Here is a 26,368-nt window from a genome sequence, read left to right as displayed (position 1 = left end):
CGAAAGGGAACAAACAGTTCTTAAATCCTACAAGTTTTTAAAAGCATGGCAAAAAAGATAAAAATACATGTTCAAAAAAGTAAAAAGCACTGACAGCTGGATATAACAGCAGGCCCAGCAGCGCCCCTGCTGTACGCATTGTCGGCAAAGAAGCCCAAGGGGTCCCAGCGCCAGGGGCGGGGGCCCGAGAGAAATGCCAGCGAGGATGAGATGCTGGAGGGAGGGTGGCCGTCCCCATCGTCGCCAACTTCAGGGGCGCCCAATGCCATGGCTTCTTTTAATTCTGTTTTGGTTTAAGTTTTCAAAAAATATATTTTATTTATTTTTAGCTAGAAGGGAAGGGAGGGAGAGAGGGAGAGAAACATTGATGTGCAAGACAAACATGGATCAGTTGCCTCTCGTATGCACCCCATCCAGGGACCTGCCTCGCAACCCAGGCACGTGCCCTGGCTGGGAATTGAACCGGCGGCCTTTCGCTTTGCGGAATGATACCTGGCCCACTGAGCCACACCGGTCAGGGCTGATTTAGTTTTATTTCAGCAAATAAGTATTTATAAGAACTTCATGGGTTCCCCCTCGCTCAGTTGGCTATGAAATTTTCTGCCCGTGGGGTGATCAGAAACAAGGCCTGAGCCGCACAGAGGCACCCCTGTGATTTCCGACGTCACGCACTCACCGATGCACAGGAACGCGCTGCTCTCATACGGTGTCCCAGGCCCTGGCCCGTGAGGTCATTCTGGCGTTTTACCGACTGCGGCTGGCGTGGTTCCCCTCCCTGCACACGTGCCCGTCTGCTCCGAGGGACTCTAACCTTCCTGAAGGTGGGCACTGTGCCCCACAGTTTCGTCCTTCTGTCTGTAGGGCCTCGCATAGTTCTAGGTGCGTCATAAGCACTCAGATAAGCCTTAATTGTGTGTAAAGTAAGTCTTATGTTTAAATGAAACTCTTAAGAGGGGCTTAACTTGGGTAGTTGTTTTGTTCCAGGATGGAAGGTGAGATTGAATTAGCCTTTTTGCTAAAAGGGTGCTCCCCTGCTGCTGGCTTCATACAGTTACAGAACCTTCCAGAAATCCTCCTAAGGCAGAGCGAGAGCGTAGTGTTATTAGACAGGACCCAGGCCGCAGGCCCTAATGTTCGTCTTCCCCCCAGCACCCTGCATCCCTTCCGCAGCATGTTCTGGGGGCTGTGCCTTCAAATCGTCCCTCCCAGGCTGCCACCTGCCCTGGGTCTGTGTGGAAGAGGTAACTGGGATCAGAAGACAGCCTTGGAGGGGAGCCTCGCCCGCAGGCAGAAGCCAGAGAAGTCTGGGACCATCCCCCCTGAGGACCGAAGTCCTGATTCCTGTAACGTGATACAGAAATTGCAAGAACTGAGCAAATCTGTGTATCAGGTACCTCTGCGTCTCTACATCTGTGGGTATAAGATTACATGAAGACTACAGAAGTCTGAAAGTAACCAGGGCTGGGGTCACGGGTCAGGGCAGAGTCACGGCGCAGCAGTTGTGGACGTCGCGCTGGGCGGCAGGGGTGGTAGCCTACATGTCGTAGAGCCTGAGCTGCTCTTGCACGTCGCCGTCGGACATCTCGCCGAACGTCTCCTTGTTGTCCTTCATGAGCTTGAAGATGGCCGCCAGCTGTTCTTTCTGAACTCTGTTGAGAAGAAAGGATACAGTGGAAAAAGATGCTCCTGACCCCAGGTTGGGGGAGAGAGCGAGATGCCGGGAGCCTCCAGTGGAGTCGGGATGCTCCTCTCCTGGGCTAGTGCCTTAGCTTTCCAGGACAAGAAGAAAACCAGACTCAAACACAACTCACTCAAAGCACAGGAGCTGGTTCTAAAACTGGAGTTCTAAGTATTGGGTTTACCCTGGAGATTTGGGGACCCCCAAGTTATCGCTCAAGTTTTCAGAACTTGTTTCCCATGACCCCCTTTTACTGTTGGCCGTACATCTCAGGAAGGGAGGCGGCAGAAGGTGGGCCCCACTGGTGGCCAGCGGTTCTGTGCGGAAATGTGTTAGAGATGGTCCTGGTTTAGAGACATGAGCAAAGAGTAGAGGAAAGGAAACGTTATGGGCTGGGAAACAGGGGAGCTTCTGAGCGCGCTTGGCCCAGGGGCAAAGGTTGGGGGTGGGGTTCCGCTGCCCAGATGGAGGGGCGCCTTTTTCTAATTAGCAGAAAGACACCATGTGGCCGGTGGGTCCCTGCCTCCCTGCCAGGGAACAGGCCCGGCTGGAGATAAGTGTTATCTTTATGAGGCTCAGCCACAACACCTGGCCAGCGCAGGACGATGCCCACAGGTGCAAACATGAAGGGGCGAGGTGACACTTCAAGGGAAAAACCCGGACGGTTTGGTCCTGGCCTGTTCTGCCCTGGTTGGCTGGGCTGCCGCGGGGCTGGGCCCTGTGTGCCGGGCCCGCCCTCAGTCTGGCTTTAGGCTTCTGCACGTCCTCCCTCTGTGCCGCGCCACAGGCCTGGCACCGGCCACTGTTAGAGGGTGTCAGCCCGACAGCAGGGTGGGACCTTCCGCCCCTCCCCGCAGCCAGGCTGCAGTGGTCACGGCAGGCCCAGCAGGGCAGCCTGCGGCACAGCCTCCGGCCGCCGTGGCCCTGATGCTGCCCGGGCAGGAGGTGTCCCGCTGTCTCGCCTGACACAGTCCTAACACAGTCCTGCGGCAAGAACCCCACTTCCCACACCCAGCAGTTGGTTTTCTGACTAGAGTGGCACCTCCAGGCAGAAGTACGCAAGTCCCAAACCCCAGCCTCTCTTTGTCACCCTGGGAAAGTTATTTCTGTCTGGAGGAGCAAGAGCCTATGATAAGCACTCTACTGTCTGAAGGAAGGACAGTACTGGGGATGGAAAGGGTGTGTGCGCAGCTCCTTGGATGGACTCGGGGACCGGATGAGCGCGTGGGCCCCCCCCCCCCACCCCCCGTGAGCACGAATTCTCTCCTGTGTTCAGGCGGCCCGGACACTTGCGTCTTTTTAACGGGGGGATGTAGGACTTCCGACTCTGCCAGAGAGTACCAGGCATCAAAGTGAAAGAAAGCACACATTTTAAGGGGTTTAGTTTGTTTTTTTTAAAGCAAAAGTAAAAAAAAAACACAATAATCGAGACCATCTACTCAGAGTTTATTGGACTGATCAAAGGCTGAAAACACAGATCCAGGCCATCAGAGTATGTGAGGCTTGGTGCCTACGTTCAAAAAGTTTCCAGGCAAAATTAGATTACTAACCTGGAGGGGGTCACCTGCTTATTGTATCAGTAAGAGCCCAGCCTGGACAGGGACATGGGTCCTGCTGTGTGGGGACAGGGGCGCTCACAGGAGTACACCTCCTCCTCTACGTGGCTGTGGCTTTGTTGCCCGTTCCGCCCGAGGCCCCTAGGAACAGAACACGCCCTAGAGGTTGACATTGGACATCTCCCAGCCTGCCATCAAGTGGAAAATTTTTTCTATAAAGTCACTGCTTTAAAAAATGCTCTAACATCTAAAAACTGTAGGCTCGTTTGGCATAGTATAAATATTGTCAAATATAAAATTCCAAGAGTATCTACTGAAGGGCTAACTCATCTCTGAAACTTCCTAGGAAAAAGCATCATCGGGAAACCTGTTTTAAGCAAACACTGTTATTATTGCTTTGGCCAAAGCAAAGGTGGAGATTTGGCTGAGCCAATCCGGACACCAGGGAAAAGGCCTCTCAGCAGCAGGGGGCTTCTCTGAGCCCCTCTGCAGGGGAAACAAGGGTCCTGCTACATCAATAGGCAGCTCCGGCTCCTTGCCGCCTGGCCGTCAGCATAGCATCTCCCACGCCCAAGGACCAAACCAGACAGAGCAAGAGGGGAGTGGCCCCAGGTGGGGGGTGGGGCCATGGGCTACCGGTGACCCAGCTCTGTCCCCTTTGTCCCTCACACCTCAAAGTCTTTCAGGATTGGGCTTCAGTGAAGGAAAAAGCAGAAGGGCTGGAGTACACCTACACCACCGTCGTAAAAACGATGGAGTGCACCCCGTGGCGTGCTCAGGTGTGGAGGGCAGGGGGCGAGAACAAACTCTTAAAACCCGGCAGCTTAGCAAAGCGGTCCGCCCAGACAAGGAGGAACGCCCCGGCCCCAGGAGAGCGGAGGCGTCCCCCAGGGTCCCTCGGCCAAGGGGATGCCCTGCCTGAGGGCCTGCGGCGCGGCGCTGCGCAGGCGCGAGGCACCCTGGGAGCCTGCAAGGCTGCCGTGCGGGGGGTTCGTTCTGTCTCTCAAGCCTTTAAGATGCCAAATGGAAAAGCCTTTGGGAGGGCGCTAAGGGTCACTTCGTTACTCTTCAGTTCTGTAAAGAGAAATGGGGAGAGAAGATCATGGGTTTCACTCGTCCATCCCGTGAGCACCATGGTGGGGGGGGGGGGAGAACGGATGAGGGAGGAGAGCGGTTGGAGTTGCAGAAGCCGGCTGGGCGCTGGCTCTCAGACACGCGGGTGCTTCACACTCATCACCCTCAGCAAGGCAGCCTGTCCCACCGCGCCTGCGGGCCGCCCAGGGGAGCCTGTGCAGGAGCCCAGCAGCCTGCGGCCCCCATCCCAAGTCTGCGTGGCAGCTGGGTAATTAGGGCAGAGCCTACATTTAGGTGGTTAGGCAGGCCGGGCACGGGACACTTCGACCTTGTGGCTGTGCTGGGATGGTCTTGTCACTCTAGATTATTTCCTGTTCCCGCTGGTCTCATGCCCCTCCACACGAGGCCAACAGTGTCCCCCCTTTTCTAAACGACACCCCCGCCCCCCCGCCCCGCAGAACGCAGGGATTCACTTTTGTGCGTCTGGCGCCCTCTCCTGGAGGTCAGAGTCAGCGCGTGTTTTTAGAAACGGACCCTGGCGGATGTCGGCAGCAGGCACTAGATCATCCCACAGCCAGGGCCTCTCTGCCTCTTCTCACCCTTGCCCGTTATGCCACGCGGAACGCCTTCCACTAGCATCGTGTCCGTCAGTCCTGCGGACCTTCAGAATGGAGCGGGCGCTGGGGTCCCGGCCCCTCAGCTGTCAGAGCCCGCCTGGAGTGCGGCCTGGGTTGCATTTTCCCCTGGACCAGAGCTGAGGGGAGCGGGTGGTGCATGGTGAGAGGGGTCATCTTTTCCCTGCCAAACTAGGAGCCAGCCAAGCCCACCAGCTCCACCAGCTCTGGGGTGCAGGGGACATCCTGCTGGGGGGCACAGTCGCCAGCTGCAAGCCCCTCGTCCCAGCCGTACTCAGGCTGGGTGGGGCACCTCCCAGAGAAGCTGCGGTGGGGACCCAGGGAATCCCCCAGCCAGGCAGGGGCAATGCCAAGGATGCCTGTGAGCCCCGCGCCCCAGCGAACTGGGAGCGGGGGGAGGCGGTGACAAAGCAGACCTCTCTTAACCAGCTGCTGCCTCCAGATTGACAGACCCCCCCACTCGGCCCCTCGGGCGGAGGACTCGGATCCGTGAGCAGTCCCGAGGGTGGGGGCGCTGCACTAAACGCGCGGAGGAACACATTCGTGGTCTCCGACTTTCAGTCCTGCCTCTCGAGGGCCATTCCCTGAAAACGCGTAACCTGGGGCGTCTGGGCCACGTGACCCCGAACAAGTTAGGCTCTGGCTGCTGTGTGTTGGTTGAGTTAATGAGTTAAAGCCAGAGGCTCGCTGTATTTACTTGGTCACTAGCTTGCAACTTGCCTGGGGCCGAGAGCTGGGAAAGGGATTAAAACCAGGCTGAGCTCGGCTGTAAGAATTTGGCAAAGAAGAATGCAGCCTTCACTCGCTTGTGGTTTTAGCGGTTTGACAGTCATTTGCGTGTAGTTTCCCACACGGGTGCTTTCAGGGAGGTCTTCGGGGCTAAGCTGGGACCCAAGCTGCCTCTCCTCGTCAGGGGCCCCGCCCCTCAGAGCTGTTGTGCTGTGGATGCAAAGTCAAAGCCGACCTGCCAGCCTCTGCAACCCAAACATCGCCATGCCAGGAGCGGGGGGTGGGGGGATGGTGGGAGGGGCAGATGCAGGAGGGGTGGCCAAGGGGCCCCTCAGGGCCGCGCGAGCTGACCACATGCAGGGGCCAGAGAGCGAGCAGACGTCACAGGCAGATGTGTCGGCAGCCACAGGGAGCATGCTGGGGGGTGGGCAGCGATGCAAATGAACATGAACTCCAGCCCCACCCTGTGAGTGTCTGTGTTCAAGGGCCATATAGTCCACCTGTCCCTCCCTCTCAGCTCAGGATGCACCAGTGACAGCCACAGCCTGTGGGCGAGGAGGTGAGAACCCCTTTACCTCACCAGCAGCGCTTGGGCATAATCCCTGCCCCACAGAAAGTGGAGTGGGATCGGTGACCTAGGGACCCTCAGAGACCAGTGGCAAAGACTCCCTTGGGCAACGCAGGGACTACCGTCTGAAAATAACAGGAGGGGCTCGGTCTCTCCTGCTCTCACACCTCAGTGCACGCAGACTGAGGACAGGGTCCTGGTCACAGCCTCTGTCCACAGGGACCTTCGAGGGACCGCATGTGTGCCAGCCCCTCTCTGTCCTTTATCCAGGGGCTGCGGACTTTTCCTGTGAAGAGCTGACTCTGAGGCCTGGTGGGCCACGTGACCTCTGCTGCGGCCGGTCAGCCTGGGCCGCCACAGAGCGAAAGCCTCTGCAGGCCACAGGAAAAGGAGCCTGGCCATGTTCCACTGTACCTGGACCTGCAAGACCAGGGCTGAGGTCGGCCAGACTTGCTCTGATCCTGAAAACCTGCCTGTCCGGCACCTTCAGGCCACAGGGTTCTGCCTGGCACTGTCCTACAAGCTGTGTCACCCCAGGATAGACCTAAAGCTGTGGCTGTGATACCTTGCGCATCCTGCAGCCCCTGCTGTCCCCACAAGAGGGCGCTAGCCCCTACCAGCTGGCCCATTAGGCCCACTTGCCTCCAAGAACCCGGCGCCGGGAAGGGGGCCTGTTCACCAGGCCACCGCTGCGCCTGGGAGGATGGGAGGCCTGGCGCACAGCAGTGCGCTCACTGGTTGTGAAGGCGATGGAGGAGGGGAGGCTTGGCCACGTCAGCTGTGTGGGGGACACGCTCACAGACAGGATGGGGGAAGCACCGCTAGTCTAAGTCAGTCTTCTTACCAAAAGGATTTGCAAGAGCGTTTGTGGCTCAGGACCTAAGGAACTTGCTACAGGGAAGTGAGGTCAGAGGTCAGCTCAATCCTGAAATATAAAGGCAGCAAACCGGGTCACACGGAGGCGGTGCCATCGCAGGGAGGAATGGGTGCTCCCCCCGCCACCTTCCCCTGCACCCGGTCTCCCTCCACTGGGACGGCACTGCCACCCTCCTCCGGCCGAGGTGAACTGCCATGGAGCCAGGTCTGGAAGGACCGGCGACCGCTCCAGGTGGGGAAGTGGGGATTCTCGCGGACAGAGGAGCTTCTGACTTCCGGTGGATACCAGGTGGCTGGTGAGGGTCATGAAAGGTGGCCGAGCCCTGCACTGCTTGTAGGAATAATATGCCCAATGTTCCCCTCTGGTGCTGGGGAGCGGGGGCTCGCCCAAGCCTCCGAGGGTGGCCGGACAGAAGATGCACAGCAGCCACTTGGACTCCTGCCAGAGCCAAAGGACTCCAGGCCCTAGGCCGCCCACGTGCACGGGGACAGCTGGGTTCAGGGTCAGGCCTGGTCTCTCCCATGGCCTTCCTGAGCTCCTTAGCCCCTGGCAGGAGGGGATGGCCAGGAAATGCGGAGGGGTGCCCGTGGTGTGCACTGGGTGCTGGCTGGGGAGGGGGTCAGTCCGATTCTAAAAATGAGACGCCGTGCAGCTGCAGCCGCCTCAGGGCTCTGCTGAGCAGAAGAGATGAAAAATGACCGTGGGCTCCAGGCTGGGAGGGGCAGGGGCGGCTGCCACACGGACGGGCACGAAGCAGCGCGGTCTGCCCCGGGTGATGGATTGGTTTTGTCATGAGCTCCTTGTGTAAGTGAGCAGCTGATCTGCTCCAGGCCCTTCCCTGGCGTCTTGCCTCTTTTCTCTTTTCTGTGGGGGCAGGGGTGGGTGTGCATGTGCTGGGCTCAGCACCATCCCCTCCAAGGGCCCCAAGGGGCCTGTCTCCGGGGAAGGCGAGCCTGTGTGAGTACTGCCAGGGCGGGAGGGACCCTGGAACGAGCGGACGTGGAAGCGCTCAGGGCCGTGCAGCTCGCAGGGCGGGCCCGCCTCCCGGCCCCCGGGCCTCGCGTGTGGGGTGAGACCGCAGGGCCCCGGCGGAGTGCCGAGCGTCCCAGGGCAGCGAGGCGGCCTACCTCTGCTCCTCCTCCAGCTCCTCTTTGGTCATCATCTCCTTGTACTGGTTCCCCCGCAGCTTCCCGGGGCTGTACCGGAAGGAGAAGGCCTCTCCTCCTGCGGAGAGGGCACCGGGTGAGAGCCAGCAGAGGTTGGGTGCTGAGCCCCTTCCTACAGGTGGAGTCCCCTTCCCCTTTGTGAGTGTCAAAGGACCATCTCGGCCAGAGACCCTCTGGTGCAGCCTTGGCCTCAGGACGGGACCCCCCGCACCTGCACCTTGAAGGTCCTCCCACACCCCTCCGTCCCGTCCTACTGAGGCATCGCCAGAGAGAAACAAACGACCACTGCTGGAGTCACACGGCTCCGGCCCCTGCACGGCCCCCTCCCGGGGCCAGGCTGAGCCACCCGCAGGCTGGCTGGCTGCCAGGCCTGTGTGCCCGCGTCAGGCGCCCCCGTCACTGCGGTGCTACCCACAGCCAGACGGAGGGCGCTCGTCTCCGGGGCGCAGGCCGCGCTGAGGCATGGGACACCCTGCAGGGAGCCTGGGCGCCTCTCCTGCCAGGGTCCCCCGTCTCTCGGACTTGGGGCGCATGCCCTGCAGTCCAGGGGTGTCGTGTTGCCAGGCTCATCCTCTCCACGCCACAGCTGCCTTCGAAAGCACAAAAGGGCAGCTCTTGAGGCCTGAGGAAGGGCAGCAGGGGGTCTGGACGAGGAAAGTGGACACACGTGGTGTGGAGCAAAGGCAGGCGCCGGGCACACAGGCCAGAGGCAGGCGGCGCATGCAACCGCGGGCTGCAAGGGCAGAAGAGACCGAGTTTCCACGTGGAGAGAGCCTTTTGGGGAGCCACGGCCTTAGGGCTCCTCAGCCTGGCGGGGGCAGGGCCCAGGGCCTCTCAGCAGCCCAGGGACCGGAGCCCAATGGCTCGTCTGAGCTCCTCCGCATCAACAGCGGAAGAGCTGAGTAAGAGAGCCGCAGAGACCAGCAAGCCACCCTCCCACACGGACGTGTTCTTTTTCAGTCCTGTCCCAGAGGGTTCACCTCTCTCACTCTGGTGTCAGGAGTCCCAACCACTTCCACGTCCTGCCCGCCAGGCCGTCCGGACCCCCAGCTGCCACCCGCCCCACGCGATCAGATAGGCTGATGGGGCCCGAAGGGAGGAGGAGGCCTCTGCCTCTCGGATTCTTGTTTTTTCTGGGCCAAACCAAGAGGGTTCTGGATGCAAATCGAGAGCCCAGCCATTGTGCTGTGGGGGCTGGCCGCCTCTCAGCAGCGCCTCACGCGGGAGGAAGCTGGCCCTGGCGTGCATACCGCTCCCCGACCCCTCCCCAACCCGGGGGCCGAAACCGCTCATTTGGGAGCAGCTACCCCTTCTGCGCCAGGGTCCACAGGTCTGCGTTCACCCACAGACGCTCTGCGAGCACTGTCCTAGGTCCCAGGCTGAAGCAGTGGGCGACACAGCGAGCAAAACAAGAGGAGTAATTAACACGCAGGCTTTACAGCTGGTCACGTGTGCTGGCCTCGGGAAGAACCGCAGCGGGGGTGGGGGCCAGGGAGGGCTTTATAGAGCCAGCCAAGCACGGACGCCTGGGGGTGGAGGGCCAGGGACGGGGATGGTGGCCTGGGGTGGGGGGCCCTAGGGGGCCCAGCTCTTCCTCTGGGTGAGATGGGGCCCTGCGCAGATAGCTGACCCCCACTCCCATTAGCCCACTCTTCCCTCCAGGCTGAGCTCTGGAGCGGGCCAGGGGCACTGCTCCTTCCGTGCCCACAGGCTCAGGAGCTGTGAGCAGCACAGGGTCTGGGGAGCCAGATCTGGGGTCCAGGAGCTCTGCTGAGCGCCTCGGGGCCGCTGTTGGAGGGCCAGGGCCCCGGGAGTCACCCCGAGCTGCAGGCTCTGCTGGGCTGGCTGCCAGGGCTGGCTCTGGGCCTCCGCAGGAGGCAACGAAGCCAGCTCACCTCCACGTCAAGGTCACTGTGTCGCTGTCTCAGAGAAGCAAAACGTTGAAAGTGCTGCCAGCTGGGCTCCAATTTATGGGGCAGGGCTGATCAGTATTACATTTTCTGGCCAGAGAGACTTGAAAAGGCTTTCACATAATCCCTTGCGTGTACCAAGCCACGCACAGCCGTTTCCAATTTTGCCAGACCAGGCGGGTTCTGTGTTCAGCCTCTGGGGAGGGCGGGCTTCCTCTTGCCCTCCTCCTGAGTCCCCGGAGTGCCCATGGGGCACAGTCGTTAGCTGGGGGCTGCCTCGGAGGGCCCGGCAGCCCGCCCCTGCCATCTCCTCCCAGCCGGGCCGCAGACCTCCCCCTCCTCGGCAGGGCCGGCAGGAGGTGGCTGGGGTGGGGGCGTCCAGGGCAGTCAGGGAAGGAGGGAGGCCCAGGGACTGGGCCCAAGGCCGTGGGTCGAGCTCCAGAGAGGGGTGCACTGCCTCCCCTTGTCCTGGCCCAGGGGCCTCCAGTAGCCTCAGCTTTGCTCCCTCAGTCCCCAAGTCACTAACGGGGCTCACTAACGTGGCAGAGACAGACAGACCTTGGGGCCACAGTTTCTGCAGACAGTCTGGGAGAACCAACAGCTGGGAGGGAGGGCCCCTGGAAGGGGCTGCTGTCCCTTGCACCCACAGCCCCCTGCCCTCCCCGTCCCCCTTCCTCTGAGGCCAGGTTGACAGAGCAGCCGGCCCGGCCCGGCCCCACCCACCCAAGGCTGGCCTTGGTTACTGCATTCCTGCAGCCCTCTCTCTCCACGCTCCTGCCAGCAGTCGGCTTAGTCACAGTGACAGCCTCGCCTTTTAAAAATTATGAAATATTTCAAACACACACAAAGGTACTGCAGTAAGCCCTCCATGTACTTGCTATTAGATAAACAGATGTTGACATTTTGCTGTTTTTTGCTTTACGTTTTGTTTTTTGTTTGTAAAGAGAAACAAAACATGACAGATGCAGCAGAAGCCGCATCCCATGTTGGGTTCCGTCGCTGTCTGCGCAGGGACCGGCGCCCTGGGTGGGTGCCCCGGTCAGGTTTGAGTCAGTTGCGTCCTCAGCATTCCTGGTCACGCCCTGTCTCGTCTCCCGGCCGCCTGGGACCTGGTGGTCAGGGAGGCCTGGCTGGCTAGCTAGGGCTGCTCAGAAGTGAGGCATCCCTCTCCCGGGGCGCTTGTTCCGCAGGAAGCCGGGCCAGTGGCCTTGGGCTCTGTGGAAGGGGTCGGAGAGACCTGGGGAGGAACGGGAGATGCCCAAGGCCGTGCCCCGCGGGGAGCGGAGAGGCTCCTCGGGAAGCAGAGGCGCGGGGTGTCTCTCCGTTTTCAAGTCTCTCCGTTTATTCACGAGATGGGCACCTGCGTTCGGACACAGCTCACATTTTATAGGTGGAGAGGTGGAGACTGAAAGAGCCAAGGAGGGGGACGGGAAGTGGCACAGAAAGGCCGTGTCGGCGGAGGGGCTCCGACCCGGGCATCCTCGAGGCTGCGCGGGGCTCGACGTCTCAGCCCCTCTCCCTTATTCTCGCCCCATCCCTCCACTGCCCTGTACTGCCACTCGGGTCCTCAGCAGGGGACCGACCCCGAGGGCCCAGCGCAGCCGTGGGAGGGGTGGAGGCGTGTGGCCTGGGGACGGGGCGCACTCACCATCCTCTTCCTCGGGCTCTGCCGGGGTTGTGTCCTCCTCGCAGTCCTGTTCCTGTTCCTGCTCCTGCTCCTCCTGCGGGACAAGGAGCATGTGGTCAGTGCCAGGAGTGCAGGATGGTTAACTCTCCAACGCCTGCGCCCTGGGCCCACCTGCAGGAGGGATATCCCACGGCAGCGTGGGGGCCGGAAGTGAGTGACCGCCCGGGCGAGGGGGCAGGACGTCGGGGAGAGAGGAAGGGACCGCCAAGGGCCAGCCTGACCATGAGCGTGTGCGGGTGGATGGAATGGGGACCACGGCCAACAGCAGGGGAAACGGTGACATCGGCGCACACGCCGTTTGGCAGGGCGAGGGGGAGGCCCCAGGTGGAGGGACGGTGTGTTTGTCCTTGTGCCTCAGTCCCTTCTCCAGCTGGACACTGGTCAAAGCATTTGGGTGTCATTTTGATAAGTGGACTGGGGGACCCATGCCCTCACTAGAGTGAGGAACGTGGGCGGCTTCCCTGAGGCCAGAGCTGGCCGGGCCCCCCAGAGAAGCTGCAGTTAGGTCACAGGCTCCGTCCGCCTCTGTGTCCCCTGACGTCGTTTCTGTCCCTAACCGTCTTCACCAAATCGGAGCTCTGCTTCCTTCAGCCCGGTCCTCTCCCACACAGACACGTTGAGCAGATGGCTGGAGGGGACACCCCAGAACGGCCTTGGTGGAGGGAAGGAGTGCTGGGGGATGAGACGCGCCAGCTGCTCCAGCTCCTGGGGTGGGAGGGTGTGGCGAGGGGAGCGACGACCAAGGAACCGTGACTTCGAAGCCCAGCGGGCAGATGCGGAGACACCTGCAGGTCCGAGGCGGGGCGGGGGCATGAGCCCCAGGGGGCTGCCGCCCTGCGGAGTGGGCTGCACAGAGGACAAACCCAAGGCTGGGCTCTTAGGGCTCCGCCTCTGGGGGTCCGGTAGGCCCGCTGGGGTGAGGCTGGCAGCCTCAGCAGGAGCACTGAGCGGCAGGCAGGCGCCAAGCTAAACAGAGCGAGCTGAGCTGAGAGGCAGTGTTCGCACAAGCCCAACAGCTAGGGGCTGTCTCGCTCCTGGCCCGCACAAAACGCAGTCGGGGGGCGGGGTGCTGGGCAGCAGACCACGCTGGCTCTCCTCCCCCGGGCACGGCACGCTGCTCTGAGCGCCGGTCGGCCCCTGGGCCTCCGTGTCCAGCGCCTCCCGGGTTTTGTGCCGCTCTGGGGGAGCCGCCATGGAGACACGCCTTTGCCTCAGCAAACCCACTTCCAGGGGTGCTCTGGACTGGAAAACCGTCTTCCTGGGCCTGCATACAATGACTCTGATTGTGTGTAGCAGAAAACAAAACAATACAACTACACGTTTATCGTAGGGTTACATACATTATAGTTAAGTATGTTTGGGTAATACGTTCACCAAAACAGTGAACGTAGGGTTCACCGTTAAGTACGTTAGGGTTAAATATACTGTCGGGCACACAGCCCATGCAGCACCTAACATGCAGAAGGAGGCAGCCTGACAGAGCGACATGAAAGAGCATCAAGACAAGTCCCCAAGAGGGAACAGAAGCAGCAGCCGGTGGGAGGGAGGCAGCCCCCAGTGCGAACGTGAGGGCGGAAGTGCTCGTATATGCTCATCAACGCAGAGAGCGTCTTCCAAGGATAGCAGCTACCCCCAGGGACGGAAGGGCAGGCTTTACTTTTCATCTTACACATTTCGGTGTAATTTGGATTTTATAAATATGCATGAAGTACTCTACCGATTTTCAAAATGCTATATATGTGGTCTCTGAACAGTGAGATGGGGCCGGTATATATTTTTTCTTTTCTTTTCAGTAGAGAAAGAGACAAACAGCCATTAACCTACTCAGGGCTGGGCCCCGGGAAATAGCTAAATACCGAGACTAGAGGGGAGGTCAGTTCTCCAGTTCCGTTCAAGGAACATGAAGATTAAAAAACAAAATAACAACAGAACCCAGCACAGTCTCTGCCCTGGGGGAGCTCGTGGTCCCTGAGGAAAGAGAGGCACACAGGTGGGTCAAAAGCCACGGCAGACCCTGTCATCCCACAGGGACCCGGCGTCCGCTGGCCGGACGGCGCCCTCCTGGGAGGGGCTGGTCTCCGTCTGGACTTCTCGCCTGGCTCTTGAAGTGCGGTGCTTTCTAAACAGGGCGTGACCCATTTGGCGATGGCCACTATTATTTTTTAAAATATGCAGCCAGTCTTAGTGCCGTTTTAAACTTTAACAACTTCAGAAGCATAAATGCTGCAAACATACCAAAAAATGACATTTGAAAGGTTATTTACATGTTAAGTATAGCGACGTTTCTTACTCAAACTCATACAAGACACCACCTAGTGCTGTCTGACCATAGTTGGTTTTCAGACTCTGAAAACAGGTCCATGGGCTGATGATGGTCCGCAGCTGAAGGGGCTGCCTTTGTCATTTCAGCCCCATGAGGACCGGACGCACATGTGGCAGTTTGGGCACGGGGCGCTCAGGAGAGGTCGACCGGCTCTCCACGGTGCCCGGGGGAGGGGCTTCCCCTCCCTGCCAACCCGGCCAGACCTGGCACACACAAAGGATTAGAATGAAAAACTTAGCATTCAAATGTCACGACACTGAGTGTAAAAGGCATTTAAATAAGTAAATATTCAACGGATGTGCTTTGTAGGTTTGTAGCATTTACACTTCTTAAGTTATTGAAACTTAAAACTGCACTAAGGTTTTGAGGGCACCCTATACCCTAGAATTGAATTAAAGGCAAATAGTGTGGTGTGTATAGGAGAGGCAGAGAGTGTTTTACAAATTCTGGTGTGGTTCTGTCACTTCAGATACACAAATTAAAATCAGTTTTTCATTGTGAGACTTAATGATGTTGAGGACACACTGTCTGCACAGACACCCCCTCCTTCCAGAGGGTGTCCTTGGAAGCCTGTGGTCTCAGGGCGAAGTGCCAGTTGGGGCAGTGAGACCCTCCCCCGTCCACACACCAGCAAGTGGATGTGACCCGGGGCCCACCTTCCCGTGGGGACGAGGGAGACACGTGGAGAGGCCCCAGAGGCTGTTCCACCCCTGCCGTCCTGGGGCGTGGGCCACTCAACTCCAAGTCCTGTCTGCAGCCGCCAGCGAGTCCCGACCACTGTCCCTGTCCTCTCACACGCCCCTGGCAGGCCCAGAACGGCGCAAGCGCCCCGGGCTGGGGGAGCGGGGTGGTGCCGGCCTGTGTCAAATCCCAGCAGGGCGGCGGCTTTGAAGGTGCGCTCCAGGGCCCCACGTTTGTCTGGGTCACTCACTGGGCTTTCAGACAACATCCTAATAATGGGAAAGATTCCATTATTTTGAAAACAAAAGTGCTAGTACTGGCCATAGAGGCAGAGGGTGGGTTTCAGAAACCAACTGAGGCGAAGGTGGAAACCCTCCTGGGAGACGTAGCCCGCAGCCCGAGGCCAGCGCTTCCTGCTTCAGAACCGTGGGCCCAGGCGAAGTGGGGATGGGGGGCAGCCCGGGCCTGAGAGCGAAGGGGGATGGGGAAGCCCGCACGAGTGCCGGGGCTGCGTGGCCTGGCCTGCACCTCTAGGAGCCGTCGTTAGGGACTCTGCCTCCGCACCGTCTGACCTCGCGTTCCATCTCTGGTTCTCTGGCTCATGCAGTTTTGCACGTATGTCTTCAGGGACACCTGGTGCATGTAAGCCACACAGAGGAGTCCTAGGAAGGAGGCTCGGCTGAGCCTAAGGGACCCAGGGAAGGCCTCGGTGGGGACAGGAATGCTGAGCCGGCTCTGAGAGCGCGCCAGGCACGGAACACCGCGGCTTTTCCAGGGACTCTTGGGAGCCTTGTGGGATGGCGGGGCGAGGCGGGGCCAGGAACGCAGGGAGATCTGTGAGGAGAGGCGGTGAGGGACCACCGGGAGCTTTTACACGGGGAGAAACGGGACTGGAGCTGGGTGGTGGAGCCGCACGTGGGACCATGTGGGCAAAGGGCAAGCTCAGGGGGGCGGGAGGAACTCTGAGAAGAAGGGTCAGAGCTGAAGGGAGAGATACAAGAGGCTGAACTGAGGCGCTGACCTAACCCGGCCCCCAGGCCAGCCCTCAGGGTCGCGCGGCCCCAGCCCCACTTCCGGGCTTGCTCTCGCCTGGCCCGAGGGGCAGCCTGAACCCAGCCGCTGCCCGCTGCCCGGAGGGCTGGCCGCAGACCTCACAGGAAGGCCGTCACTGCCGAGCACATGGATGCCCTGGTCACAAGTGACGCGCGGTACCCACGTGTTACTGGCTGAGTCCCGTCCCTCCCCAGGTTCATGCTTAGGGCTGAAATCCCAGGACCTCAGACTGTGAGTGTATCTTCTGAAAAGAATTCTTATAAGAGTTTATTTTAGCCCAAACTGACGACAATTGCCTGGAAACGAGATCTAAAACGCTCCCAGACTGTGGCTGAATTTGGACAGAGGGTCTTCAAAGAAGTAGTTGAGTTAAAATGAGGCCATGAGAGTGGGCGCCGATCCAATCCAACCGGTGTCCTTCAAGGAAGAGGAGACTGGGGCACAGAGAGACACCAGGGATGCGCCCGCACCGAGGAAAGTCCATGTGAGAACACAGGGAGAAGGCGGCCGCCCCAAGCCAAGGAGAGAGGCCTCGGGACGAACCGCGTCTGCCGACACCTCGACCTCCGTTCTGGAGGATGAATTCCCATCGCTGGAGCCGCCTGGTCAGCGGGGCGCCGTCACGGCCGCCCGGGCGAACTGCTACACCGCGCTCCGCTGACCGGGTGTCGACCAGCGTGGCGCCCGCTGGGAACTGGTGACACTTTGAAGCAGACAGCCGGCGCCGTCTGGGCTGGTCCCCATGGCAGGCCCGGGCCAAGTCCTGTCCCCAGTCACCGCGCTGACCCGTCGCGGCTTCTGCTACTGGGATGGTGCCTGAACTCCACGTGTACGGCTGTTTCCTCCAGGGGAGGGGGCGGGGGAAGCGCCTTCTGTGACATTTCCACGCTGCCGCAGGCCCAGTACCTCGGTCCCTCAGGGACGGGGGGCGGGGGGTGGAGTGGTGGAGGGGCAGCCAGGTGGCTGTAGGGCACAGAGGGACCCAGAGGAAGCGTCCAGGAGCCACTGAGGGCTGGACACACACCCTACAGGCAGCACATGCCATGAATGGCTGCCCTGGCGGATCCAGCCCCGGAGCACGGAGGACGAGGGAGACGGAGGGAGGCGCAGGCGCCTTTGTGCCCGGCTGCCTGCCTGCCGGGGAGCCGGCTCTGCCCTTGGGTCCTGCGGACAGGATTGCGGGACCCTGTGACCAGCCACCCAAGCCGCCTGCCGCTGCCACCGCAGGCCCCTGGTTAATCTGGGAGGATTTCAGAGGACCACGTCTCCACTAGGCAGGCGGAACCCAGGGAACTCCCATGGGAAGGCTGGTCCTTCCCTCCCCTGCAGCCCGGACAGAGATAACAGGGAGCTCTCGAGGGGCGCACACTGCCCAGCAGTGGGGGAGGGGTCCGGTAGACCCCGCCACCTCTGGAGGGTCCCAGATGGGCACTGAGAACAGCAAGGGGCAGGGGCTCCCGGCTCTCGCGGCAGGCTGGCCGGTCGGACAATGCTCCCTCCTTCCAGAAGGGGTCCGCGAGGCAGGCAGAGGAAGTGCTGGCGCCAGGCGGTCCCCTGCACACAGGCCCTCAGCTCAGCTACCGCGGGCTCCACGGCTCCGCTCCAGGCCGCGGGCGCTCAGGCCGGCTCTCGAAATCCACACTGGCAGCTGGAAAGCACGTCCCTGGTGACAAAGGATCTTAGCGTCGTCTTCTCCCAGACTGGCCCTGCCTCGCCTCGTCAGTTTTTCTGTGGTCACAGCATCCTTGGCATTTGTCATGGCCCAGGAAGGTGGGCCGAAGCCCGACATTTCCTTTCCACTCCCACTTCTCCGCTCTCCCCGCCCTTGGCAGGTCTCTGGGACTCGCCCTCCCCTTCAGGCCCCTGCTGCCGTCACCCATTGCCTCACGCGGCCCGGTCCCCAGCTGCACTCTCCTCCCGGTCGTCTGCCCAGGGAGCCCCTTCAAGTGCCAGCTTCTGAGGCTTTTCCTGCTCAGAACCTCTTAGTGACGACTGCCACGTTCAGTTCAAGTGCTCCCCAGCTTTGCAAGTTCTCCTGCTTCCAGATCCAGGAAGTCAGCCGGTCCCTAATGGTTCCTGGGCGTGTCGTGGAGTGGGAGGCGAGCTGGAGCTCGGGTCGGGTCATCCTTGGGACCAAGGCCTCCCCTGGGCACAGTGTCCTTCCCCGTTTACCTCTGGGCCCCTACCTGCCTCCATCTGGGCAGGACCTCCGAGGTCGCAGGATCTGGCGTGGACCCTGGCTCGTCCTGAGCTCGGTTTTTATCCTGACCTCAGTGGGTAGAGCCCAGGAGCTCGGGGGGTACTGACTGCGGGGGCCGTGCAAGGAGGGGGCGCAGGGGCGGGGCCCAGACTCTTTCCCCCACCCCACGCAGCTCTGTCTCTGCTTCGCATCCTGGCCTCCACCTAAGGTTGAAGAGGAGACAAGGTGTCCAGTGCTTTCAAAAATGTCGATAAAACCTTGGATAATTGCCAGCTATTTGAACTCTCTCTGTTTGAATACTTCTAGCCTCGGGGTGCTCACTACCGGCCAGAGTAGTCTGCCTCCTTGGGGCGTAAAGGCGGCTCTGAAGCGACCTGGGCCGGAGGCCAGGGGCGCGAGGAGAAATAAGCAGTCTGACAAGCAGGCAGCCCCCGCCTTTGACAGGAGCCAACAGTGTCTCCTTTCTTGTCCTTGCTATTTAAGCTTATTCGTTCACAAAGCCAGTGTGCGGGGTCTGTTGCAGGAGCTGGGATGCGGCATGAGCAGGGCGGGCGAGGACCCTGTTCTCATGAGCCCATGAGCCTCTGTGACGACAGGCACACAGAGAAAAGATGGCCTCAGGCCGGGTTGCATGCCAGCCCCACCCCACATCCGCGGAGGTGGTCAAGGACTCGGGGACCTGGCAGGTGAGGGGCGATCACGTGAAGACGGAGCAGGGAAGGGCTGCCAGGCAGAGCGAAGGGCACACGCCAGGGTCCGGGGCTGGGGCAGGCCTGGCATGCCCGAGTGCTGGGGGACCTTGTGGCTGCAGCTGGCGGGGGTGGAGGGGGCTGGTGGCCTGCGAGGACCGGGGGCGGAGCCTGCAGGCCCTGCCCAGCTTAGCCGGGTAAGAGTTTGGAATTTGCTCCGCATGCACCGGAAGCCACTGGAGGGCTTTAGAGGAGGACGTGAGCTCAGTTTTCCATGTGCTGAGATCTACTGGGTGTCGCCCGGCAGGGGGTGGGCGGTGGGAGAACAGCCCAGAGGAGTCGTGGAACTGGAGCAGCAGAGGCGGGAAGATGGAGAGGGGCCCCGATTTGGGGTGTTCTGCAGACGGGGGTGGGGGGCCAGGTCGTGCTGACGGAGCAGCGTGGGCGGGAGAGGGGAAGGAGACAGCGGGGGTGATGCTGGGCCCTGGGCCCTGGACCCGGGCGGCGGAGGAACCAGGAGTGCGATGGAGGTGGGAAGGGGGACAGGAATCAGGACTCTTCTCAGACTTCTTGGTCTGAGGTGCCCGTTCCACAGCCAAGGGCAAGTGTCCAGGGGGCTGCTGGCCTGCGAGCAGGAGCTCAGGGCGAGGCCCGGGCGGGGCGTCGTCCGCTGCTGCCCGGAGGGCGGCGGCAGTGGGGCCGGCCCAGAGGAAGGCCGGGACTTTCCTGGGGGGACAAGGAGGAGCAAAGAGCACTGGGTACCCAGACTCAAGGAGCAGGGAGCGGAGAGGGTGGGAGAGGCGGAGGCTTTGTGTTCCCGCTCAGCATCCAGGGCAGAGTGGAGCCAGCCTGCAGGGACACGTGGTCCCATGTCCAGACTAAAAGCACCTCCAGCTTCACGTCCCCCCTGAACATACTGTGGCTCGGGTGACCAAGCATGCCACCTTCAGTCCTGTCGGATTAGTGGGTTTTGCCATCACCCCTACAAAGAGGAGTCCGAGAACATCAAAAGCTTCCTAAGCAGCCGGGGGAGCCCTCTATCTGACCCTTAGCAATCGATTTTCAGAGGCAAATGTCAGACAAGTAAGTTCCCTGGATTCCTGCGCTGGGTTTCCTGTGGACTGTCTCAGCTCAAGAGGCTTCCGCTGCACCCTCCCTGGCAGGAGGGCAGCCACGGCTGCAGACAGCCTCTGACCTCCTCTCCAGCCCGGACCAAGCCCCAGGCCCCGAATGCCAGCGGGTGCTCTGTCCCCTCGTTGACGCCCTTCAGGAGGTGGTTCAGCTTGCTGGCCAGAGTCCTGCTCATTCCTCTGTCCTTAGCAGTGGCAAACTGGGCGTGGGCAGCCTCAGGCTGTTCCGGAAACTCTCTGGAGGCCAGGGCTTTGGCCTGGCCACGCGGCCTCGCCCCTCCTCCACCCCGCCTGTCGGAGAGCAGGGCTACGGAAAAGAACCTGTCTACAGTGACCGGGCTCCACATTTTAGTTCTGACTCTCCAAAGCTAGGCAGCCTTTTTTTTTTTTTTTTTTTTTTTAAGATATGTTCTTTAAAAATGTATTACTTTGAAGTAGAAAATTCTGACTGACAGCTAAGTTTTCTCTCTGAGAGAAAGAACAAAGCTTAGCCATTAGGAAAGCCCCCAGCCTCCTTCTTGCAGGAAAACAATCTACATCCTGAGCTCAAACAACTTTACAAAAGACTCACCCTCCCCTTGCTGAACACCGAACTCTGTCCGCAGCCCCCGCGGCATCTTCAGCTCCTGGCGCACGCCGTCGGCACTACTGCAGTCGCGCATGACTGGCTTGTGTGCTGCTTGCCTCCTTGCTTATTTCAACCAATTTCCTAATTAATCCAGTGTCCTAAATCATGGACAGTTGGACTATTTCCAGTTTTTCTCCTGGAAAATCACAGGACCTGTTAAAGACGGCATGTTTGCGTCCCCCAGAATTCCTATGTTGAACTCCAACCCCGCAAAGTGATACTACTTAGAGGTGGGGCCTTGGGAGGAAACTAGGGTTCAGTGAGGTCAGGAGGGTGAGCTCCTGTGATGGGATCAGGGCCCTTATGGGAAGAGACCAGAGCTCCGTCTCTGCCGCGTGAAGTCCCGGCAAGGAGGCGGTCGTCCGTCAGCCGGGGAGAGAGCTCCCCCCAGAACCAAATTTGCCAGCGCCATGCCTCTGAATTTCCAGCATCCAGAACTGAGATATAAATGTCTGCTCTTTCAGCCACCCAGTCTGTGACATTTTGTTGGAGCATCCAGAGTTGACAAAGACAGGGTTCCAAAGTGACATGAACAATGCCAGAGCCCGATCTGGGCCTCCACTATCTGGCTCCCGCTTTTGTTCCGAGAACGGAAAGTGGGGCCACGCCAACGTCACCAAGGTCAGGACTGATGGCGGGGGGAGGGGGCGGGGGGAGCGGGGGGCATGACCGGCTCCTTGATCATGCGGAGAAGGCTTCGGGCTCTGCACCTGGTAGGGGGAGCAGCACACCTGTGACAACAAGGCAGGCAAGGGTAGGCGACCCAAGAGGGACGTAGCTGCAGGACAGCCTCGCGAAGGCGAGCCAGGGCCCGGCGGCACGGTGAGGGCAGACCACGAGGCCGCGCCCCAAGTAGACGAGCGGCACCCGAGTGTCCAAAACCCAAGCCCTTTCCTGAGAGATTCCCCACGGGGTTCCTTTTGTCCAAAAGGTATTTTGAAAAATCCCAGATCTACAGGGAGGTTGGAAGAGCGACAATGAACACTCGCACCCGTCACCTAGAATCGCCTACTGTTAACACCGCACCGCATTTGTGTCTCTCTCTCGCCATACACACCCGCGCGTGTGTGTGGCTGTTTGAATCATAACCCGTCATCCCTAAACGTTTCAGCAGGCATCTTCCAAAGAATGACATTTGTCTACATAACCGCAACTCCAGAAATTGAGCATTGATACGATAAAGTGATCTCAGAGACCATTCATTTGAAAAATGTCCCAATCATCTCCCAGATGTTCTTGAAGCTCCCCACCCCCCACCCTAGCCCAGAAGCCAATCAAAGATCAGGCACTGCATCTGTCTGTCATGTCTCTTGGGTGTCTCCTTTCATCTAGAAGAGTCTCCAGCCTCTTTTGTCTGGTGACACGGGGCAGCTGCCTTGAAGGAAGTCTGAGTAGAGCCAGGACCTGAGGGTCCAGATGCCTGGGTTCTGGCACAGACACAGCAATTTAACACGAGCACGGCTTGAGCACCCCTTGACCTTCGCCCTTGACCGTTGTCTGGGAATCCTCAAACGTAGCCTTACTAGAGCCCACGCCTCCATGAGGCAAGAAGCCTGGCAACCCTACACTCCCAGCCTAACACCAGCACCAAGAAGCACTGCCTGCTGGCCTTCGCAGGGGCCGCCGTTCTTGGGGACGGGGCGGCAGGCCTGCCCCGCTTGCTGCCTCCACTGACCACCCCCACACCCATGCCTGGGAGAGACGCAGCAAAGGGGCGGTTCCCATGCTCTGACTCCGCTCTGGCCTCCCTGCCCTGGCCTGGCCGATCACCCACCCCCACGTCTCCAGTCCCTGCTCAGTGTCCCAGCCTGTCAAGGGCCCTCACGCTACTTTGTTCCCCAGCACCACGGGGACACTCCAGCGACCCACGGCCGCCTCAGAAGGCTGCTGCTTTGGGCTCCAGATCCTTCTCAATAATCAGCTTTGTGAGTCGAGGCAGCAGCTGCCCCAGGCCTGGGGGCGGGGTGCTGGCAGGAAGGGAGCCCATTCGGATTAGAAGGGATGCAGTTAATGGAAAGGCAGGGGGAGGGGAGAGGTGAGTTAAGTGCTGGAGTTAAGTGCTGCTCTCCGGGCAGTGACTTCCGGCCCCCCCCTCCGCTGCGGACCTTCGCTTAGTGAGAGGCCAGGAGGCTGGCCGCCGGCCTCACCCCTGCTTCCCCTGGGCTGACTTATTTCCCCCAGGGGTGCTTCAGGCTCGGGGAGCGAGCTGATCAGAGGAGGGCACGGGCCTGCTCCTGAAATGCGCAAGTGCACTTCCAGACAACTTCTTAGCCTCTTCCCTCCAGAGGTAACCCCACCACTGGGAGGCAGGGGAGTTAGGGGACAGTGGCTCTCTGTGTGCTCCCCTCCCCCAGCACCTGAGCCCAGGCCCTTATGCTCAGCAATGACTTGATAGTTGCCAGCTGCAGTTACGGGGCGCTGGATGGCCCAGAAAGGGCTGGGGACCTGACCCCAGAGGGGAAGGGCGAGCCCACTGAGTGAGGGAGCCACCCCGTGGCCCTCTGTAAGGTGCCCTGTCCTTCGAGGCCCCCCTCCCCCGCCACAGGACCATGACACGCGTCCTCCCAGCGGCAGGCTGTGCTGTGGCTGCTACTGAAACAGCACAGAACCCAGGCCATTAGGTGTCCCACTGCAGAGGCCCAGGGCCCTGCAGGAAGTCCTCTCAGAAGCACAGCAACCCGGAGGGTCAAGACGGGGCAGGGCGCCACCAACGGGCATTTTAAACTTCAGTCTAGAAGCTGCCACTGGGCAATGAAGGGCCACCGTGTGAACTGTAGGAGCAGGGTGGATGGAGAGCAAGCCGCAGCCTGAGAACAGCCCACCCCTCTCCGTTCCCAAGAGGCCTGAGCACAGGCAGGAATCCCAAGAACGGGAGCAGACCCCACTGCCACCGCCACCAGGGAGGCCAGCAAGAGCAGGGGGGGCCTCAGCCCCCCTGGACCCAGAACCACTGTCTGTCCTGTGCTGAACACAGCAGCCCTCCTCACGCTGGCCAGAATCCGCGCTAATGACACAATTAGTCACCTGCTTGTCAAGCAAAGCACCTGCTCAGAGGGGGTCTGGTACACTTACTCCACAGAGAGAAAAGCTGCTGCCAGCCTGGCTGCTCCCCTCCCCCGCCCCCGGATTCTCTCCAGTGTAACCATCGAGTCCAGCAAAATTCAGAGCGGGCACTGCACACACGCTGAAAATGCACCAAAGCCGCTTACTCCTGGTTTCCCCGCCCTGGCCGTCCTCCAAGAGCAGGAGCTCAGGAGAGAGAACCAAGCTTTCTGATCAGACCGGGGCCCTCCGTCGTGGCCTGGAGGGTTCACGGTGCTGAAATCCCGGGACCGTGCCTGGGCTTCCGCCTGGCGCGCAGGGTTCCAATTTAAAGAGGGGCTTGGGCAAGTGTATGGGGCTGGGGTTGAGTGCTGGCGAGATACAAGACGCCTCTCTAGGTGCCCTGCGGCAACACAGGGGTCAGGACGGAGCTGGCTGATGGGCAGAGCCGATGGACGCGGCCCGCAGTGGGCTTGGGCACCAGCAGGAGCGCGAGTGGGGGACGCTCAGCTGGGCTGCAGGAGCTTGTCTGGCTTCTTCGCTCCACACCGGCCAGGCGGATCTGCTTCCCCAGGGGAGACCTGCCAGGGCGCAGGTGCAGTTTGAAAACGACAATAAGAATGGCTGCGACTGTCCGGTGCCTTGTCTCTCAGTCCCACCCCACGCAACATGACATCACCGACTCTGGAATCTGGCATTCGAATTGGCCTACAAAGAAAAGGCAGCTTCCCTTTCTTTTTCTTTAAGTATTACTGTTTTTCTCACAAGCAAGACAACTCTCATTACCCGCCTTGGAATACACCACTTGCACGTGGAGTGGGAACCCGTGGGCTGGAGGGGTGGGGCGTGCGTCCCGGGAGTGAAGCTGCGGCGAAGCAGCGACCGTACGGGGGAGCAGGGCGCCGGGCTCGGAGGCGCCGCGAAGAGGAAAGCAAGCAAAACAACAAAACACAACTCCGACAGGCTCGTCTCTGGGCGACACTTTCGGGAGCAGGACGGTGCGTTTGCTCGCCGACCCTCCTTTCCTGCCGGACGCGGGCTCTGCCCTCTTGGGGGTCGCCCCGCCTGAGGCCGGAGACCCGGTTTCCCAGCTCCGCAAGGGGCGGCAGAGGCGGCAGGAGTGGCGAGAGCCAGGGAAGGGGCCGGGGTCGGGTCGGGGGCCGGGTCCGGGGCCGGGTCCGTACCTGCTTCGCCTCGGCGGCCTTTTCCTCCGCCTCCACCGGCCCTGCGGGCTCCTCCCGCTCCTCGGGCGCGGCCGCCGGCTCCGGGGCTCCGGAGCTGGGCGGCGCGGAGGTCCGGCTGGCCTCGGCCGGGGGCGCGGGTTCCGGGGACGCGCCGGCGGGGTCCGAGCTCGCGGCCGGTGCGCGCCGCACCAGCAGCCAGGCGAGCAGCAGCGCCAGCACGGTGGCCAGCGCCGGTAGCGCGGCCAGCAGCTCCGCCGGCGCCTCCATCGCGCCGCGGCGGCAGGAGTACGCGCCCGCGGGAACCCGAGGGAGCCTTAGCGCCGCGCCCTGCCCCGCCCCGCCTGGGGCGGAGCCCCGCCTTGCCCGGCCCCTGCCCCCGATTTCTCCGCCCCCTGGGGTGGCAGACCCTGTGGGCGGGAACCCTGAGCCTTTGGGAAGCGCATCTGAGGCTGGAGGAGGGTCAATCCTTCTTTGCCCCAGGGAGACCTGACGCTTTGAAAACTGGTCAGAACTCATCGCTCAGGTGCCGTTAACTTGTTGGCATCTTTGGGCATCATTTTAGCCCCGCGCTGAGGGCCGACTTCCAGCGTTTCGGAATGGAAGCGCTAGTTTGGGCCAAATAAAGCCAGGGGGGCTCCTGTAAACGGCCCTAGGCTTCCTGCCGAACAACGGACAACCCAGACCGCACAGCCACCCCGCTCACTTTTAGCCACTTTATGGACATGGGACAGAAGGCTCTTCTGTATGGCTGCCCTGAGTCATTTTCACAAAGAGGCCATTTCCCAGCCACTGAACGCCCCTTCGGGGCTGAGACCCGGCAGCCTTCAACACGCACGGCCTCTGTGTGAAGAGCTGCTCCCCCAAAGACAGGTTTTTGGAGCTCAGCTCCAGCTGCGGGGGGGCCAGCTCTGTGTCTCGTTTCGAACCCTCTTTGCATGATCCTGGATGTCTGGGAGGGCAGAATGAGGTAAAGGAAGTCTCCTGTTCTTCTTTCTCCAATCCTTCCAGGGTCTGTGGCTGAACCGTGTATATTTAAGATAAATATGTTATTACCCAAAACATGATGTCTTTACCACTCCGAACGCCCCACTGTAGTTATTTTAAATAAACATGGGGCTGGCCAAGTTTGTCAGGTGCCATGGGAAACACAAGGCCTCCTTTTGAGAAAATAGAGCCCCAGTTTTTGCTGTAGGTGCATTTAATAGTTTTGGAGAAACTGCCATGGCTGCACTGACATCTGATGTGAGCTAAGCTGCTAGTGGAGGGCTTCCTTTTAAATGGAAGGTACAAGTCTGTCCTTGGCTTCCTCATGAGCTCCGGTCAAGACGAACAGGATTCCATGACATCGTGAGAGCTCAGTCCTGCGGCACCCATAATATTAAGGGGAACAGGCCAAATAAAAAACAAACAAAACTTCAGAGCTGGTTGATGAAAATGGCCCACAACTGTTACATGGGAAATGAGGCTTGCCTCTCAGCCACTGGCTTTTGACCACTGGGGGACTTTCAGCCAAAGTGTTTAGGCCTTATTTTTGTCCCTGTCCCTACTGTTTTAAAAT

At 60.4% G+C, this 26,368-nt stretch overlaps 1 protein-coding gene across 3 annotated transcripts; it reads right to left on the bottom strand.

The window, feature by feature from the left end:
• Positions 1-277: 277 nt before the first annotated feature.
• On the bottom strand, positions 278-25,128 carry MXRA7 (matrix remodeling associated 7). Of its 3 annotated transcripts, XM_054593062.1 has the most exons (5): positions 24,811-25,128; positions 11,842-11,914; positions 8,245-8,341; positions 7,085-7,165; positions 3,129-4,308 (listed from the first exon to the last, which is right to left on the bottom strand). In XM_054593062.1, the coding sequence occupies exons 1-4, from the start codon at positions 25,075-25,077 to the stop codon at positions 7,132-7,134; spliced, it is 471 nt and encodes a 156-aa protein (XP_054449037.1). In that variant the 5' UTR covers positions 25,078-25,128; the 3' UTR covers positions 3,129-4,308; positions 7,085-7,131. The 3 variants fall into 3 exon arrangements, with proteins under 3 accessions (XP_054449036.1, XP_054449037.1, XP_054449038.1); XM_054593061.1 differs by lacking the exons at positions 3,129-4,308; positions 7,085-7,165 and adding an exon at positions 278-1,649; XM_054593063.1 differs by lacking the exon at positions 7,085-7,165.
• Between the last annotated feature and the right edge of the window lie 1,240 nt (positions 25,129-26,368).

This window comes from Pteronotus mesoamericanus, unplaced genomic scaffold (assembly GCF_021234165.1).
Source record: "Pteronotus mesoamericanus isolate MK-2021 breed Mesoamerican mustached bat unplaced genomic scaffold, CSHL_Meso_final scaffold_408, whole genome shotgun sequence".
Classification (NCBI taxonomy): domain Eukaryota; kingdom Metazoa; phylum Chordata; class Mammalia; order Chiroptera; family Mormoopidae; genus Pteronotus; species Pteronotus mesoamericanus.
Note: the sequence above shows the minus strand (reverse complement) of the source record. Positions and strands in the feature narration are given on the sequence as shown.